The 14,633-nt window shown below is 41.7% G+C and overlaps 1 protein-coding gene across 4 annotated transcripts in view; it reads left to right on the plus strand.

The window, feature by feature from the left end:
* The first annotated feature begins 225 nt into the window (after positions 1-225).
* nectin1b (nectin cell adhesion molecule 1b) overlaps positions 226-14,633 on the plus strand; it is a 154,211-nt gene continuing 139,803 nt past the window's right edge. For 2 of the 4 annotated variants that reach the window (XM_067595290.1, XM_067595289.1), the window contains exon 1: positions 230-1,290. In XM_067595290.1, coding sequence (XP_067451391.1) covers positions 1,239-1,290 — 52 coding nt within the window. In that variant the 5' untranslated portion in view covers positions 230-1,238. Of the gene's footprint in view, positions 1,291-14,633 lie in introns of all 4 variants that reach the window. The other 2 variants (XM_067595287.1, XM_067595288.1) reach the window with 2 other exon arrangements.

Raw genomic sequence — 14,633 nt, forward strand, 5'->3', positions numbered from 1 at the left:
TTATCTTTTGCCTTCAGACAGAAACGCAGTTCTCAAAGGTTCCGATAGCTCCGTGGGCCCTTGAAGGGGTTTCAACACATCCGTAGTATTTCATCACAGTTCTTAACTTCAGCATGACTGTACAGATTGTTATTGTCCTCTTCCCACATCCCCACCCAGTCCCCTCGCAGCGACACACGACTATCTTCCTGAAACTGTTTCTTCCTTTACGCAAAATTTTTATCGCCGTCTGCTCCAAACGTGTCATATTAAAGAGCCCTCACGTACAAGAAAAGTTTGAGAGTCACTACCTAGGGGGCTATCAGGCTGCTGTAGTTTTTTTTTTTTTTTTCCCCTAGCGATGCATTTGCTTTTTTGCAGGACAATCCAGGCTCCTCCCTTGCTCAACGTCACCCGATCCAGATCTCTTCCAAAGCGGAGCGATAGTCAGCAGCACACTGTGGTGGCTGATCAGCGGGGCGGTGCGCAAAGCGGGATAAAGCTACACTGTATTTCATCCAAAAAAGAAAAAGGAGGGGGGCGCATCCCACCATTTCTAGAGTTCCAACAACTTCGCCGGCCTGGTGTGCTGATCTCTCCGGTACTGGCCCTGGCTGCAGAGAAGGGAGAACGGGGGGGAACTTAAGGAACTAAAAGAGGGACGGTGCCAGCAGATGTTAACTTAGGTGCTGTGTCAATCTCGCACACGGAAGAATAAAAGGCGACGTTTCCCCGGAGAACTCTTCCAAGTGTTGGAAACTTCCCAGCGCAGCATCGATCGAGGACCTCCCGCCCACATTACCTCTGATCCACAGTACTGGAAGGGGGGGAGAGAGAGAGAGAGTTCTGCAGCCGCTGCAGTGGATGGAGCAACAAAGGCTATGGTTAAACTAGAAGAGCTCCTTTGATTAAAAAAAAAAACACAACTCTCCTTTCTCTCCTCGTTTTGCTGTTTCTTAAAAAGACTCCCATCATCTAAACGCAGCAAAACCCGCAGCCTCTTGGATCTCATTTTTTTTGGGAACCCGGCCAGGTTCTACTTAGTGCAAAGGGAATCACCACAGACGTGAAATTGATGCTTTGGTACGGAGAGGCGCACCACCGATCCTCTAGTTTTGCCAAAGTCTCCTACTGCTCAGTGAGGGAGGTAGACTAGTTCGGGACGAAGTGGGATTTGCAGAAGTTGCATGCTTGGTCTTTGTCGTTTCGAGTGAGTCCTATCCATCCACTCTCCAGAGAAGATCCGGATAGTTGAGGCCATGGCGATGTGTGTGGGGATATGGATACTCCTGTTGGCGCTGCACATCCAAGGTAAGCCCGCAGAAATAGACTTCAGCAGGGAGAGAGAGCTATCTGCCTTATTCAATCACCTTATCATCACCTCCCTGATCCAGTAGTGTCTATGTGACAGTGTGCTGCATGATGTTTTTTTTTTTGCAATGACACAGACTTGATTTACGCATGATTGGGTGGATCGATTTAATTGTCTGGTTTATGTTTGTGCAATAAGATGTGCAAATGAGTGAGACGAAACTGGGGGGGAGAAAAAAAAATGTTTCAGTCTTAGAATCCAGCCCTCACAAAACGGCTGCAGAATACTTATTTGGCTGCAAAATATGAATTTACCCAGGCAGCAGGCAGATGGCGATGTGTGCGAACCGTGTAGGCCAGCACTCTCTCCCCCAAGTTTTCCAATATCTCATTTAATGGCAACTCGGAGCCACAGAGTGCCCTTGAATAATAATTGAAACCTGTGGCCTGTTATTCTCAGCTCTCCCGTCTGTTAGTTGAATATAGTAAATAATTTAAACTGAATGACTCATTATGTCCAAATCCCTTATTCTATCTACACTGTGAATTAAATTAACATGCCTCTGCCGGTTTAATATTCAATAATAAAGACTCAGGATATGTTGACATTTGTCTGTTATAGAATTGGCTGCAGTCACACTTAGAAATATATATATGTATGTATATAGCCTACTGAGTAATTCACCTGAATACATAATAGATTTTTTTTGAGGCAGAGTGTGTGTGTGTGTGTGTGTGTGTGTGTGTGTGTTTTGGGTGGAGGATGAGATGTTGAGGGAAGTACTGGCAGTTGATAAATGGAGTGATAATTTGACATTGATCATCTTGACATTAAAGCTTCCCAAAGTGGGACTAATTATTTAAACGCATAGTTAATACGTGTGTTTGACTCTTATTGGAAGGAGCATCAGTATTCTGGTTATATTGACAACCTTGTAATTGCTAAACTAAACGAGCCAACAAACAAAGCACCATGTATATACACGCCCGTGTGTTTGTGTGTGTTTGTGTGTGTGTGTGTGTGTGTGTTTGTGATCCATTATGCACAGGGGTTTTAAGGCTTTACTGAGAGTTTACTGGTTTGTTTACATCTTGGACTGGTAAAGTTTGTAGGTGGCCCTATTTTAAGAAAAGGAATGGAGGCAGGGTCAAGTGTGGTCAAGAATTGTCAGATCATGTTTTGAATGGCCTCATTTTCTCTGTCTGACTTCAGTATGTACATCTTTATTTAATGTAATGTTAACTGTCATTGTCCCACTATTGTTTTTTAAAGCGCTTTTTATCTCCATTAGTGTGTCTAATAGGTCTAAAAAGTATTTTCTAGTCAAATACTTTAGCACATCTGGGCTGTTTTTTTTATTTTTTTTATTTTTCTTCACCTCCTTCGAGCTCGAGAACAACTAAGATGTTGACCTTGTTCGCTGTGAGGCTCCTTATGGCGTCATGTGTTTAAGACTGATTGAATACTTTGATCAAAAGCCCTGTCTGATTTACACTGAGATGATCCCTTTGCTTGTGGAGAAGATCAGGATTAACTGGTTCCCTTGGGATTCACGTAGGAAATCTTTTGAAGCTGTTCAATCAAGGGAGTGGAAAATGTCTCAACAATTGCGCTAACATCTTATTTAAGTAAAACAGGAGGTTTTTTTTCTAAGCCTAATTAGACACCTTATGAGTACACTCTGCTGTTTTTCTGCTTTTTTATTATTATTATTGTGCAGAAGTTTATTTTAAACCAAAATGACTGCATAATTCATTCTTTCAGACATCTTTATGGAAGAAAAGTCTTTGATTTTTTTTATTTTTTTTTATTTCAGCTGTTGTTTGGATCCATTTCTTTTGACATGCAAAAACAAGAATTTGGTTTTTCACCCTGAGGTTAAAGGGCGATGTCATAAATGCCCACTGCCTTTGATGGCCTAATTGATATACAACATGTTCCAGACTCTACCCTCATTACCCAGGCACAAACAAGTGGGGATAGCCTTAACAAATGCAAGTAGCAGCAAACCCTGTTGCAGTTATTCATCAGGGAGAGCCATTTGTGCTTGTCATGGTAATAAACATTTGTTAAAAACACACGAGTGCCAAAAATTCTAAACGGGAAAATGTTCGGAGTAGCTCGCCAAATAGATTATCAAATAAAAGGAACACTGAGAATAATAGATCTGTGAATAATAACATCAGCTCTGTTCCTGCTTCCTTATATTAGAGCTGGGTCTCTCCAGTATTCCAGATTGATATTTAATTGAGTGTGAATTGAGTTAGCAACCAGGTGGTTGTTTATGGCTTGGCTCCATCATCTGGTCCTGGTGCTGTATGAAGCACATATAGATATCGCTCTCAGTGGTGGGATAAGGAGATTTTCCAGCCCTAATACTTCATCTTAGTTGGCTTAAACAGTTGGGAAATGAACACCGAATGGTGGATGAGAATCAACTTTTGAATGTGCCATATTCAGGATAGGAATTTATGTAGCTGTGAATTACATTTTTTGTTATAACTTGGCAGCATGCAAGCTAAAGCTCATTCTGTTGGAAACCCCAGTTGTTCTGTTCTGTCAGTCATTTCATTGAGTCTTTTTATATGAATTACTCTTAAATGTTATGGTAGTAAGCTTCTCTAATAATCAGGCATGGGACGAAATGAATTTCATGTCACAATTATCCCGGCAAAAATAATTGTGATTAATGATATCTAATTGATATTGACCCTGGTAATCACCAAAATATGCTTAAAACTCTTAAAGTGGCTCTTGAAACATACTGGAATTACTTAACCTTACCTTTTGTGAAGAAACAAATATTTTTATTGCATCATAGGACACATGATGCATTGACAACTCATTGAGGATATTCATGACTATCCCAATACTGGGAATTCACCATGATTGAATTATCATGAGTATTTTTATCCCAATATGTGATAAAGTCCCTCACTACTACCAATATAACAAAACAGCTGCATTATTTTGTGTGTCCCTGACCTTTAAATGTGTGTATTTGCCCAGTGTTTCCCCTTAGGTTGAAAACTTGAGAGAGACTCAGCAGTCAGACATTTCTCCGTTCTCTGTTTAGGAGCGGCTGAGATTTACACTAAAATGAGAATAGCTGGTCCACCTTAAAGGTCAGTCCACCTTAAGTGAGCCTGATCAGGTTAGGCTGTTGTCACTAACTTTGGAGCTAACCCCTTTTAACTTTTCCAGCAGTTAATGAAACAACAGACGAGACTTTTCTTGGTTTTGAGAAGCTGCAGCATTTATTAACTGACACACTGTAGCCTGTACTGTACATTTACTGCCAGACTGACAACTCACTGTTAACCTTTTCCTCTGCTCCGCTCGCATTCAACGTCACTTTTCTGCCGCTCGCACAACCACACATTATACGCTGCCCTATTCCTTAAAGGAGCTCCATTACTCTTAACAGTACCTTTCATGTAGATGTCCTTTGAAGAATGAAGAGAGGGAGGGATTCTGGGATTTGATGCACTAGTGGATGACTCAAAACAATTCTAACGTAGGGTGCGAGTGAATATCATTAGTAACCCACTGATCGGATTAGTGATTGTGTGAAATTTTAGCAGTGCGCCGCCGCAGAAAAGAATATAGAAGAAAACACAGATCCGCTGTTCGATTCTCACGTGACATCTCCTGAGAGATAACGAACCGCAGGTGATGTTTCCTGTTCCGTTTTTGATCGACAGCTTTATTGTTGAAACTCTTTAGGGTTAATTGCGCAGCTAACTGCCTGATTTCTATGCACAAGCTCGTCACCGAAGCCTGAGACACAGCAGTTCATTTCGGCTCATGACAAACAGTCACATGCTGTGCTGCTGCGGCGTGTATTTGTTGTTCAGACTCATTTGAAGCACATTGAAGTCTGTCTCTGTGTATGAAATTCCACATGCTTCAGTCAGACTGATTGATTGATTGACTGACTGGACGGTCAGGGGGTCGCAGGACAGTCGCTGGCATGTTCATAAAGATTGATGTAATGGATGTTTGATGTGGAGCACTGAAACAGGCAGGGAAATGTTTCCTCAGATGGGTCGTAGCCCCTTTGGAACAGTGTAATTAGCATTTTGCCTTTGCTCATTTTATTTATTTTTTTTTGTGTCTCTTTTGAAGAAAACTGTAATTGCTAGTTCACGGCAGTTTGCAATTCATTCGGATGACAGTTGCGATACAGTGAAACGGAGAGAGTCGCTATGGGATTGTTGGGTCTTGATGGTTGGAGTGTGAATGCAAATTGCTCTGATCCTCATTCCTTTGGGGAGTCTCCTTTTGGTCCCCGCTGAGGTGATGGATGGGCGAGAGAGCTCGGTCCTGGGAGACTAGCTTGAGGGGAGTTGACAGGAGATTAAGCTTCACTTTTGCCACAGGAACTAATGGAGGCACTCGGCCACTCAACTTCATCTTTTTGAACATTTAGCTCATTTCGGCTCTGCTGTCAATCTTCGGCAAATCCATCTCGAAACACTGCACGAAATGTCTCTGTAAAGTGTGGATTCTTTTCTTTTTTTTGCCATGATTCTTGAAATGGAGTGGCCCTCTATTAATTTCAGGAACTGCTCTCAAACAAGTGATTTTTCTGTTCTTTGGCAAATTATTTGAATTAGCTACAGTAAGTTTTGCTCCATACACCACCGCAGTTGAACCAAGAGGCCCATTCTCAGCTTTCTTTGTAATTTCACCATGAACATTTCCAGCCCCAGTGGTCTCTGCATAAAGGCTGCATATCACAAAATAGTTGAATAAAACATGATGATAAGCACTGAACCTAAATAATGGAAAGGTTATGACAAAATGGAGTGTTCTCTGCGTGCGGAAGACTGCACAAATAGTATTAAAGAGTGAATAAATGTTGAATTAAGTTCACCTCTACATGTTTGGAATGTGTAGTTTATATACAGGATTTTAGTCTTGATAAGAAATAAATGAATGTTTCAAGGCCTCAAGTGAAGGAGCCTACAGCTTCCCCCTGCATGACTCTGTGATGAAGCTATTTTAGGGCATGGGGAAGTAATGTTTGTTCCAGACACTGGCTTTCTAAGGTTACCAGATAGCTTGTAGCTTATGCAGTGTTTTCACTCTGATGCTGCTATTTGGTTGTTATTTTGGTGCATAGCGGCAGTGAAGAAGAAGAGTCCTCCTCTTGCTCCTTTGCCTTCTTCACACCAGACAGTCACCATGTTGGATCGGGATGGAAAACACGTTTATCAGCAAGCTGCAGCTGCAGTTTTATGCTTTAAATCCTTGAAATTCTCCTGTGTTTCAACTCAAATCGCAGAATCAGCAAAGTAAGGAAAAAGGAAATCAATAAAGGGGATCAAATCTCGCCCTGAGCTTTTCTGATTTGGCATTAATCTGTCGAGTCTTTTTCTTTCTATTTAGCAGATCCTTGTCAAGGGATTAAATGGTAAAATTCCTGTTCTGCTCTTGAGAACGAGTATGGCATTGACTGACTACACTTGTTCCATTTTCTTTGCCATTTGTCAGATGGCTGTTCCAGCATCTGAGGGAAGGCTTATTATGGTTCCTGAGTTGATGTAAATCTTCTCTGAAGAAAGTAAATAATCTCACATGTTGGATGGATTTTGATTTTGTCTGTTTATATGTGACACTGTCTTGGCTTGCCAATGACTTGTTGAGCTTCTTTGCGTTATTTCTCCCTTCGTGCTCAGTTACTATAGTTACTACCTGTAATGTCATCGGAGCGAACTGGAGCAAGTCATATTTATTTTTTTTTTACAGGATGTACATCTATTTCCTTGTTATTTTTGAGCTGCTGCGTGAAGGGAACATTTTGAACGGGTAATTTTAATGTTTTTTTTAATGCAGTTTAAAGAAAGAAACCATAAATGAGTACCATTCTTTGCTCATAGTGTCTGGGTGTACAACTGGGGCATTTAGTCACGGGCTGATCTGGGACTGAGAGAGTGGATAATTCCTGCTCTTCCCACTAAGGCTGTATGCCTTTTAAAAAAAAATAAAGCAGATCTGATCAGTGCCGCTCCCACCCCCCTGTGTGACTGCCTGAACAAGTCAATTTACAACAGGCAGCTGGGCTGATGTGCCTCCATTAAAGAGCAAAGAAGTCCTGATAACAGGACAGAGAACATCCTGCTGAGTCTGAGGATGAAGGGGAAAATGATATCATAAGTGATACCAGTGCTACAACAAAACCACCAAAAATACAGGGTAATTTCTGTCATATGATTATTAATGTGATCAGCTTTGAGGTTTTGTCACATTTTCTGTGAACTCATTGTAGTCATCATGTAAACACTTCTGTATTTCACTCTTGGTTTTACTTTGTGAGCTAGTTTTGGTGGACTATGATTCATTTTGAGACTCGGTGGACTAGTTGATGCTGTTGCAATTTTTATTTTTTGCATTTTGACTCAGTTGAAATTTGTGCTGACTTGTGCAGTCTACTGACAAGAGACCAGCCCACAGCTCTGCCTGTTACTGTCCTGGATCACATCCATATATCAGTTGGCTGAGGTATATTGGGCCAATATAGGCCTTAAATTAAATATTTGATGGAGATTCCTCACTGACAACACTGTAATTTTGATGCGGTTCTTTGCAGTAGTAATGCTATTTCATTCATTATTCAATAATGTCTAATGGAGTTTCTTCTACTTTTGCATTGGGTACTTGAAAGAGCTACTTAAAGTCTTGGTTTCATTAGAGACTTTTTGTGTTTTTATGTAACTAATGAAATCAACTCTGACATCTTTCTAAATTTATGACCTCAAACAGGTCATCAAAAACTTCCCCCCCCAACTTCTGACTGAAAACATCCGTACCCACCTTCAAAAATCCTATCTGTCAATCCCATTACAAGCCTTCCAGCTCACCCACTGCACACGCCATCCGCTGATAAACACCCTCCAGGGATGAAGCTGAAACGTAGTATTAGCTTGCAGAACACATTTGATGAAAGTATCGAACATTTTTTTTAAAAATTCGCAGCCCGTTTGAATCTCTCGTTACGGAAATGTTTGGAATCAAAGTACCATCAAAATTTCCCTCATTGTGACACAGTGTTGGGGCTTTCACTAGGCTCAGAGCTGATCTCCTGCCAGAACTTTACATTTTTTTTTCTTGTACTTTCCACAAACTTGGGCGCCCCCCCGCCCCTTCTATTCCCCACACACACACACACACACACACACACACAGCCCACCTCCCTCTATCTATCTCTCTTCTTCCCTTTCCTCTCTCTCCTGTCTCCTCACTCTGCCTTTGAGGATGGTGCGTGCTGAGAGTCGGCTTGGTTAGCATTTGATACAAAAGGGGGTTTGTTTCATGAAATGTTTCCCTTTTTAATGAGTGATGGTGTTCGCTCATTTAATATTCCGTACTGATATCTCTCCGGGAGCTGACTGTGCTTCAAAGCAACAGCGTGGCTGTAAATGGGAGTGGGTGAATGAGGGGGGGGCAGCAGTGGTGGCGGTGGTGGTGGCAAGATGGGGGGAGGTTTTTTTTTGGGGAGGGGGGGGGGGTTGCTGCTTAGAAAACACAAACACAGGTTTATTTATTCTCCCTGACATATAGCTAAGCTCCCAGTGTGCTGCAGCTCGGTGCAAAGCTCCTTAGTGCCCCCGTCCTGTGCAGACAGACTAGCAAAATATGACTGATAACAGGTCAGCTCTGTGTCTGTCATATTTCTCCCAGTGTGTGTCTTTCATTCATGTTTGCACCAATGCCTGCTGTGATCAACTTTGAAGATAATTGCTGAATTCAAAAGGATTTCAGTTTCTTATATGTGAACATTTCTGAGAATATTTCAACTATTATTTCCTCACTCCACCTGCGCTGCGGTCGACACGATGGTCCCGGTGCTTGTCATTATTGTGAGATTGAGGTCAACTTATATGAGTGGTAGAAATTCTTCACTTTGCCTTTTATTTATTTATTTCTTTTTTTTTTTGTAAGAGCACATGGTTCAGCTTGATAATGATAGAAATGAGGATAAACACAGAGAAGGCATGCAGTTTGGCATTGATCCTTCCATTTTGTTAGTAGGGTCTATGCCAAAGCAACTAATGTAGTCTGCTATTGATTCCCCAGTTTCAAGCCTGGCTGAATTTCACTCCAGTGTTGCATTGTTTTCAGAAAGTCAGGTGCCAAATGGCCCCCGCCTCCTTCTAATATCTCTTCTCTTTTTTTTAACCAGTATTGCATTGTATCTGACTATCAGAAGATTTTGTATTGAAATGTGTGGGGAAAAAGAAATGGCTGGGTTGAGTGAGTAATCTAACCACTAGTCCCACCTCAAGAGAGGAGAAAAGGGGCTTTGTTTATCCTTTTATCTCAAGCTACAACCGACATGAGTCCTCATCAGCATCAACACTGCACCTATTAAAACTAGTGACTTGTATGCATAAAAGCAAAGCTGCAGGGTATGGCTGTACAGTGGCGAAACCATATTTACACCTCTAAATGAAACAGTATATTTGAAATACAGTGCATCACAGGTAAAGGGGAGAAAACAAGAGGAACATGCATTCAATTCAGTTCTTTTCACACCTGACATTTATTAGGACTAGCTTATATGAACAAGAGCCAAAGGGGACCTGCACTCATGAATACAAGATGTGCACATACCCCTCTGCATTGTGGGTCTCTATCACAGAGAGTGCACACAGGGCCAATGCAGTGTCCCTAATGCATTATGTTTGGGACTGACTGGCTGGGAGGCTGGGAATCATGTCTAACTCCGGAGAGCTCCTGTAACCTGTCTGTCCTATACATTTGTATTTTATAGGAGCTGTAAGTCTATTTAATGATATGTCAGCCCTTATTCTCGAACATGAACATAATGACATAAGCACATTTCTGTTTAGATGTGATGAAGGTGTGTCGGAAGGAGGATGTTTTATAGTTGAACAAGGAACTTTCTTATGAAAGATGACAGCAAATACAAGACAATTAGTCATTTTTGAACCGTAAACCTCACTGGCAATCGTAATATTAAAAAAGAAACTAGTAAAAAACTTAACTAATCTAATTAAGAATCATGAAGGAAATCCACCACAGCCAATACACTGGTCATTCTCTACCATCTTCTACAGAAAAACAACGCCTCGATGAGTATTTTTCTTAAATGTATCAGACAACGCTCCCAGATTTGAGACTGATAATGTTTTCAGTTGATGTTCCTGTAATAGCGGCTCATAGCAAGTAAATATTCTTGTGGTATGTTAAAGCTTAGGCACCTAAAATCACAGGGTTTATGTTAGGAAAAGACTGTGATGGTAAGTAAGAGTAAGCGTTGGTTATGGTTATGTTTAGAAATCAGAACTCCCTTGGTTAAGGTTAGCGAAAGACTGAGGTCATACTTGACCTCGACCTAACTACTTGTCGGCATTGACATTTTGTCTGAGCTACTATTTCCCCCAAAGGTAATCTTTTCTGATAGAGAATAGTTGCATATAAAAATGCCTGCTGTACCCCTCATCCACCTCTCTCTTCCTCCTCCTCCTCCTCACGTTTTCTTGCCTCTTCCAGCTGAATAACTTTGCCAGGGGTTTCCACATGGGAGCTTCCACTCTGGCAGCACACGACTTGCTTGGCTACGGTTTTGCAAGTGGAATAAACCAGTCAGGAATCTGGAAAGGGGCTTTGATACCAGTAAAGGAATCATGCAGGGCCCATTTTGTAGTTTACAGCAATTGTCATTTGAGCCGTGAATATGCCAAATGTCATGTCAGGCCAGAGAAACAGAAGGTTTGGGGTCATAGGTTCCCCCCTTCCCGCCCACATGTCGAATATACGGGTTACAGCGTTTATATGGTGATAAGTTATGCAGATATAAGTGGCCACAAGAACGCCCACTTGCTGACCCTGCACCCACGTAGCTCATAGACTCACAGATGAAGAGTTTCTGTGAACAGTGTATTTTCCCGGCTTTATTGATGTCAGTCGAATTGCTTCTCCCACTTTAAACATATGCTCTGTTCATATAGAGCACGAGCACCATAAATATTTATCTTAGATGGATGCAGAGCCTGGCAATTGTTCCCGGCACTGCATACCTTTTGTGTCAGCATTATGAAACTGAAAATAGAAGCTAAAGAGGACCAAATGTTGGAATGAGAAACTTGATATAGAGGCTGTTTAATACCGCAGCAAAACCCTTAAAATACCTTCCCTCTTACGGCCTGCAGACTCATACCCTTCAGGTTGCCAAGTTTCAAATTGTTCTGCAGAAAGGGTTTTACGGATTGTACCTTCCTTCCTAAGTCATGGAAAAAAAAAAATTTGCAAGGGAAAATAACAGCCTAAATATAAAGAGGAAAAAAGGGGGAAATGGAGATTTACATGTAGACCCTGCGGGGGATGGGAGTTTACAGAGGGTCATGCTGTTCCTGATTGTGGCTATGTTCCAAGGGTGATTCTAGTTTGCCTTGGAACAGTGTTCTTGGCTGCAGCTTTATTTAGGCACATCGGGGCTGCTGGAAGAAAAAGTTTAAATAAAAGTTCATTCAATTTTTTCCAGCTCATTAGACCTTTTTTTCTGTTTCTGTGCGGGAAGCCAGTGGACCCCCCCCCCCACACCCCCCTCAAAACCAACTCATATTCTCCATTAAAGCTATCTTCAAACAAATGTTGCATAATTGTAAGAATATAATGACACATAAAACGTAAATTAAATTAAAAGCTCTACAGTGTGCTAAAGATCATATTGTGTGCTGAATTAGTTTAATTAAAGCCTCTCTCTTCATTTGAGTAATGAGTGATTCAGAAGCTCAATCAGATCTGTTATAACAAGTAGGTCCAAGTCAAGATGAAATGGAAGTCCCATGTTTCAATGGGTTGCACAATATGCAATGAAAGTAGTCGAGGGATGAAACTGATTGGATTTGCCCCACATCGCCGAGGGTGTCTTTCATCCGTGGTGTTTGTGAAATTTTGGTTAAGCTTAGAGGGGAAAAAAAAAAAAAAAAAACGATCCCTGCCAGAGTGAGTGGTGCTCCAGAGGAAGTAATCCAAATAACAGGGGGCTGATTCTGTATGTCGTTATATAGGATTTAAGGGGTTAATCCTATTGATTGGGTGGTGGGATTTGCCCGTGTAATTCTGGTGGAAGTTTCTCTGACCTCTCGCCGTTGGGTAGATTAGGTGTGTGAGATTTTGGGGGGTGGGGGGGGGCAGTTTGTTGCGCGCCGCACTTCCTCAGTCTCTCTGACCGCTCTTTTCATTCTCACACTGCTGACGCTTTGAGACCGGCGTGGGGTGGGTATTTGTTTTTGCTGGGGAGCCCTAGGAAGGAGTGCACTGAGGCATGAATGCTAGTGTGTATGCATGTGTGTGTGTGTGTGTGTGTGTGTGTGTGTGTGTGTGTGTGTGTGTGTGTGTGTGTGTGTGTGTGTGTGTGTGTGCGCGCGCGTCGCCGAGTACGCAAATGCATACGTCCGCGCGCGAGCCCGAGGCAGAGGCAGTTTCCATTGCCGGCCCTGCTCCCCCTGATCCTGACCCACTTTCTTTTCCCCCGCTCGTCGCTCCCTCTTTAATTGCCGCGCGGCACACTGAGGCCATCTGCTCAACTGAGGCCCGTCGCCATGGAGATGCTGGGAGGCTTTTCGGATTTGCTGTGGACTGACCAACAGGGAAATAGAGGTCAGGGAATGGGGGTAGGGTGTTGGACAGTCATAGGAGCAGGAGAACTGTGTCACGAGATACTTGTCTGACAGTGCAATACTACACCTGTACGATACATGTGAAACAGATGCAGTCAGATCCTCTTAGTACTTTTAAAAACATATATGTTATATATGTCAGGCAAAAACCCCTCAACACTGTATCTCCACAAATCTGCTTTTCAGGATGTATGTTTTTTTTTTTTCAATAGGCCCTTAGAGGTTCTCCTAAACCTGAGGGCTATAGAACATGTTAATCCCTCAATTCAGGCTAAAACATGAAAATAATGAAATTTGGAATTACAAGGTTTTCATCTTATGCCAACCATAACATGGAATATCACATTCCAAATAGGGAAAATGAAAAAAAAAAAGTTTTACCACCTGTTTTTGAGGTTTTTATGGAACTTTTTCACATAGATTTCATGCAAGTCTAGGCTCCTGCTTATTACAAATTACACGTTTTATTTAGCTACAAGCATATTTTTACACAAAGGGCTATTTGTCTGTGTTAAGATTACCGCCTTGCCTCAGTCAGATGTGTACTTAGCGTCTGGCTCATCTGCCTGCTCCGATCATATTGAGCCGTGTTCCTTTATCCTCATGAGTGTCTTTGTATATTTTGTCGCTTCTGCTTATTTCCTTTCCAATGACACGCCTCAGTGAGGAAGCACTTGTGCTGTGTTTCCAATTAACACTCAGGCGTATTTCAGAGTTGTGGTCCGCACGGCTAGGTCGCCTCTTGCTCCTCAGTCTGTCAGCTGCACTTGCATCAAGGTTGCCCTACGTATTGTTTAAACATTCAAATATTCCTTTCCTGTTCCACAGGATAATCTGGCCAAATAAGCTAAATGTGCCATTTTCTTCCAGAATGTTTTACTTAAATGGCTCTAATGGAGTCTTGGTATTGACCTCTGGCACATGCACAGGCTGAGCTTTGGGAAACGCTGTTTATATTTACTCTTTTAAAGGTCAATATTGGTAGCTGTCATTTCTGAAGTGCCATTTATAGGTCAATACCTCATTAGTAATCCGGTGGAGTTTTGATCAAATGCAGCTGTTGTCTTGTCTGTGTCTGAGCTGCAACCATTTCCACTTTCAAGTTCAGAACAAAGCCACCTGACGCGTGATCAAATTTAAGAAATAAATAAGAAATAAGAAATCTGGACCTATTGCACTTGAGGGCTGTAGGGCTTTTTTAATCAGTTAATGTGTTGACTGTTTTTCCAAATTGTTTGATGCATAAAATTCCAGAAAATAGTGAAAAAAGCCCATCATAATTTCTCAGAGCCCAAGGTGACGTCTTCAAAGTGCATGTGTTGTCCATCCGACAGATTAAAACCCCAAAGATATTTAATTTCCAACAATATAAAACAGAGACATTTGAGAAGCTGCAACTAGAGAATGTTGGCATTTTTGTTGATGAACGACTTAAATGATAAAACAATTATAAAAACTGTCAAGTTTGATGAATAGACTGCACATTCCAGGACTATTACTAGCTGTTAGGCTACATCGGTCTACCAATGCTGTTGCTGTAGGCCACCATAGTTTTAGTGGACCTTTTATGTGACCAGTAATGTGTGTTTGTTTGCAGTCAACATATCATGGCAGACAGACTAAACTACGGAGGCAGTTGTACCCCTCTTCCATAAAATTCTACTACAACCTGCCGTCTGAGTTACAGT

The sequence above is a fragment of the Thunnus thynnus genome, chromosome 7 (genome assembly GCF_963924715.1).
Source record: "Thunnus thynnus chromosome 7, fThuThy2.1, whole genome shotgun sequence".
NCBI lineage: Eukaryota > Metazoa > Chordata > Actinopteri > Scombriformes > Scombridae > Thunnus > Thunnus thynnus.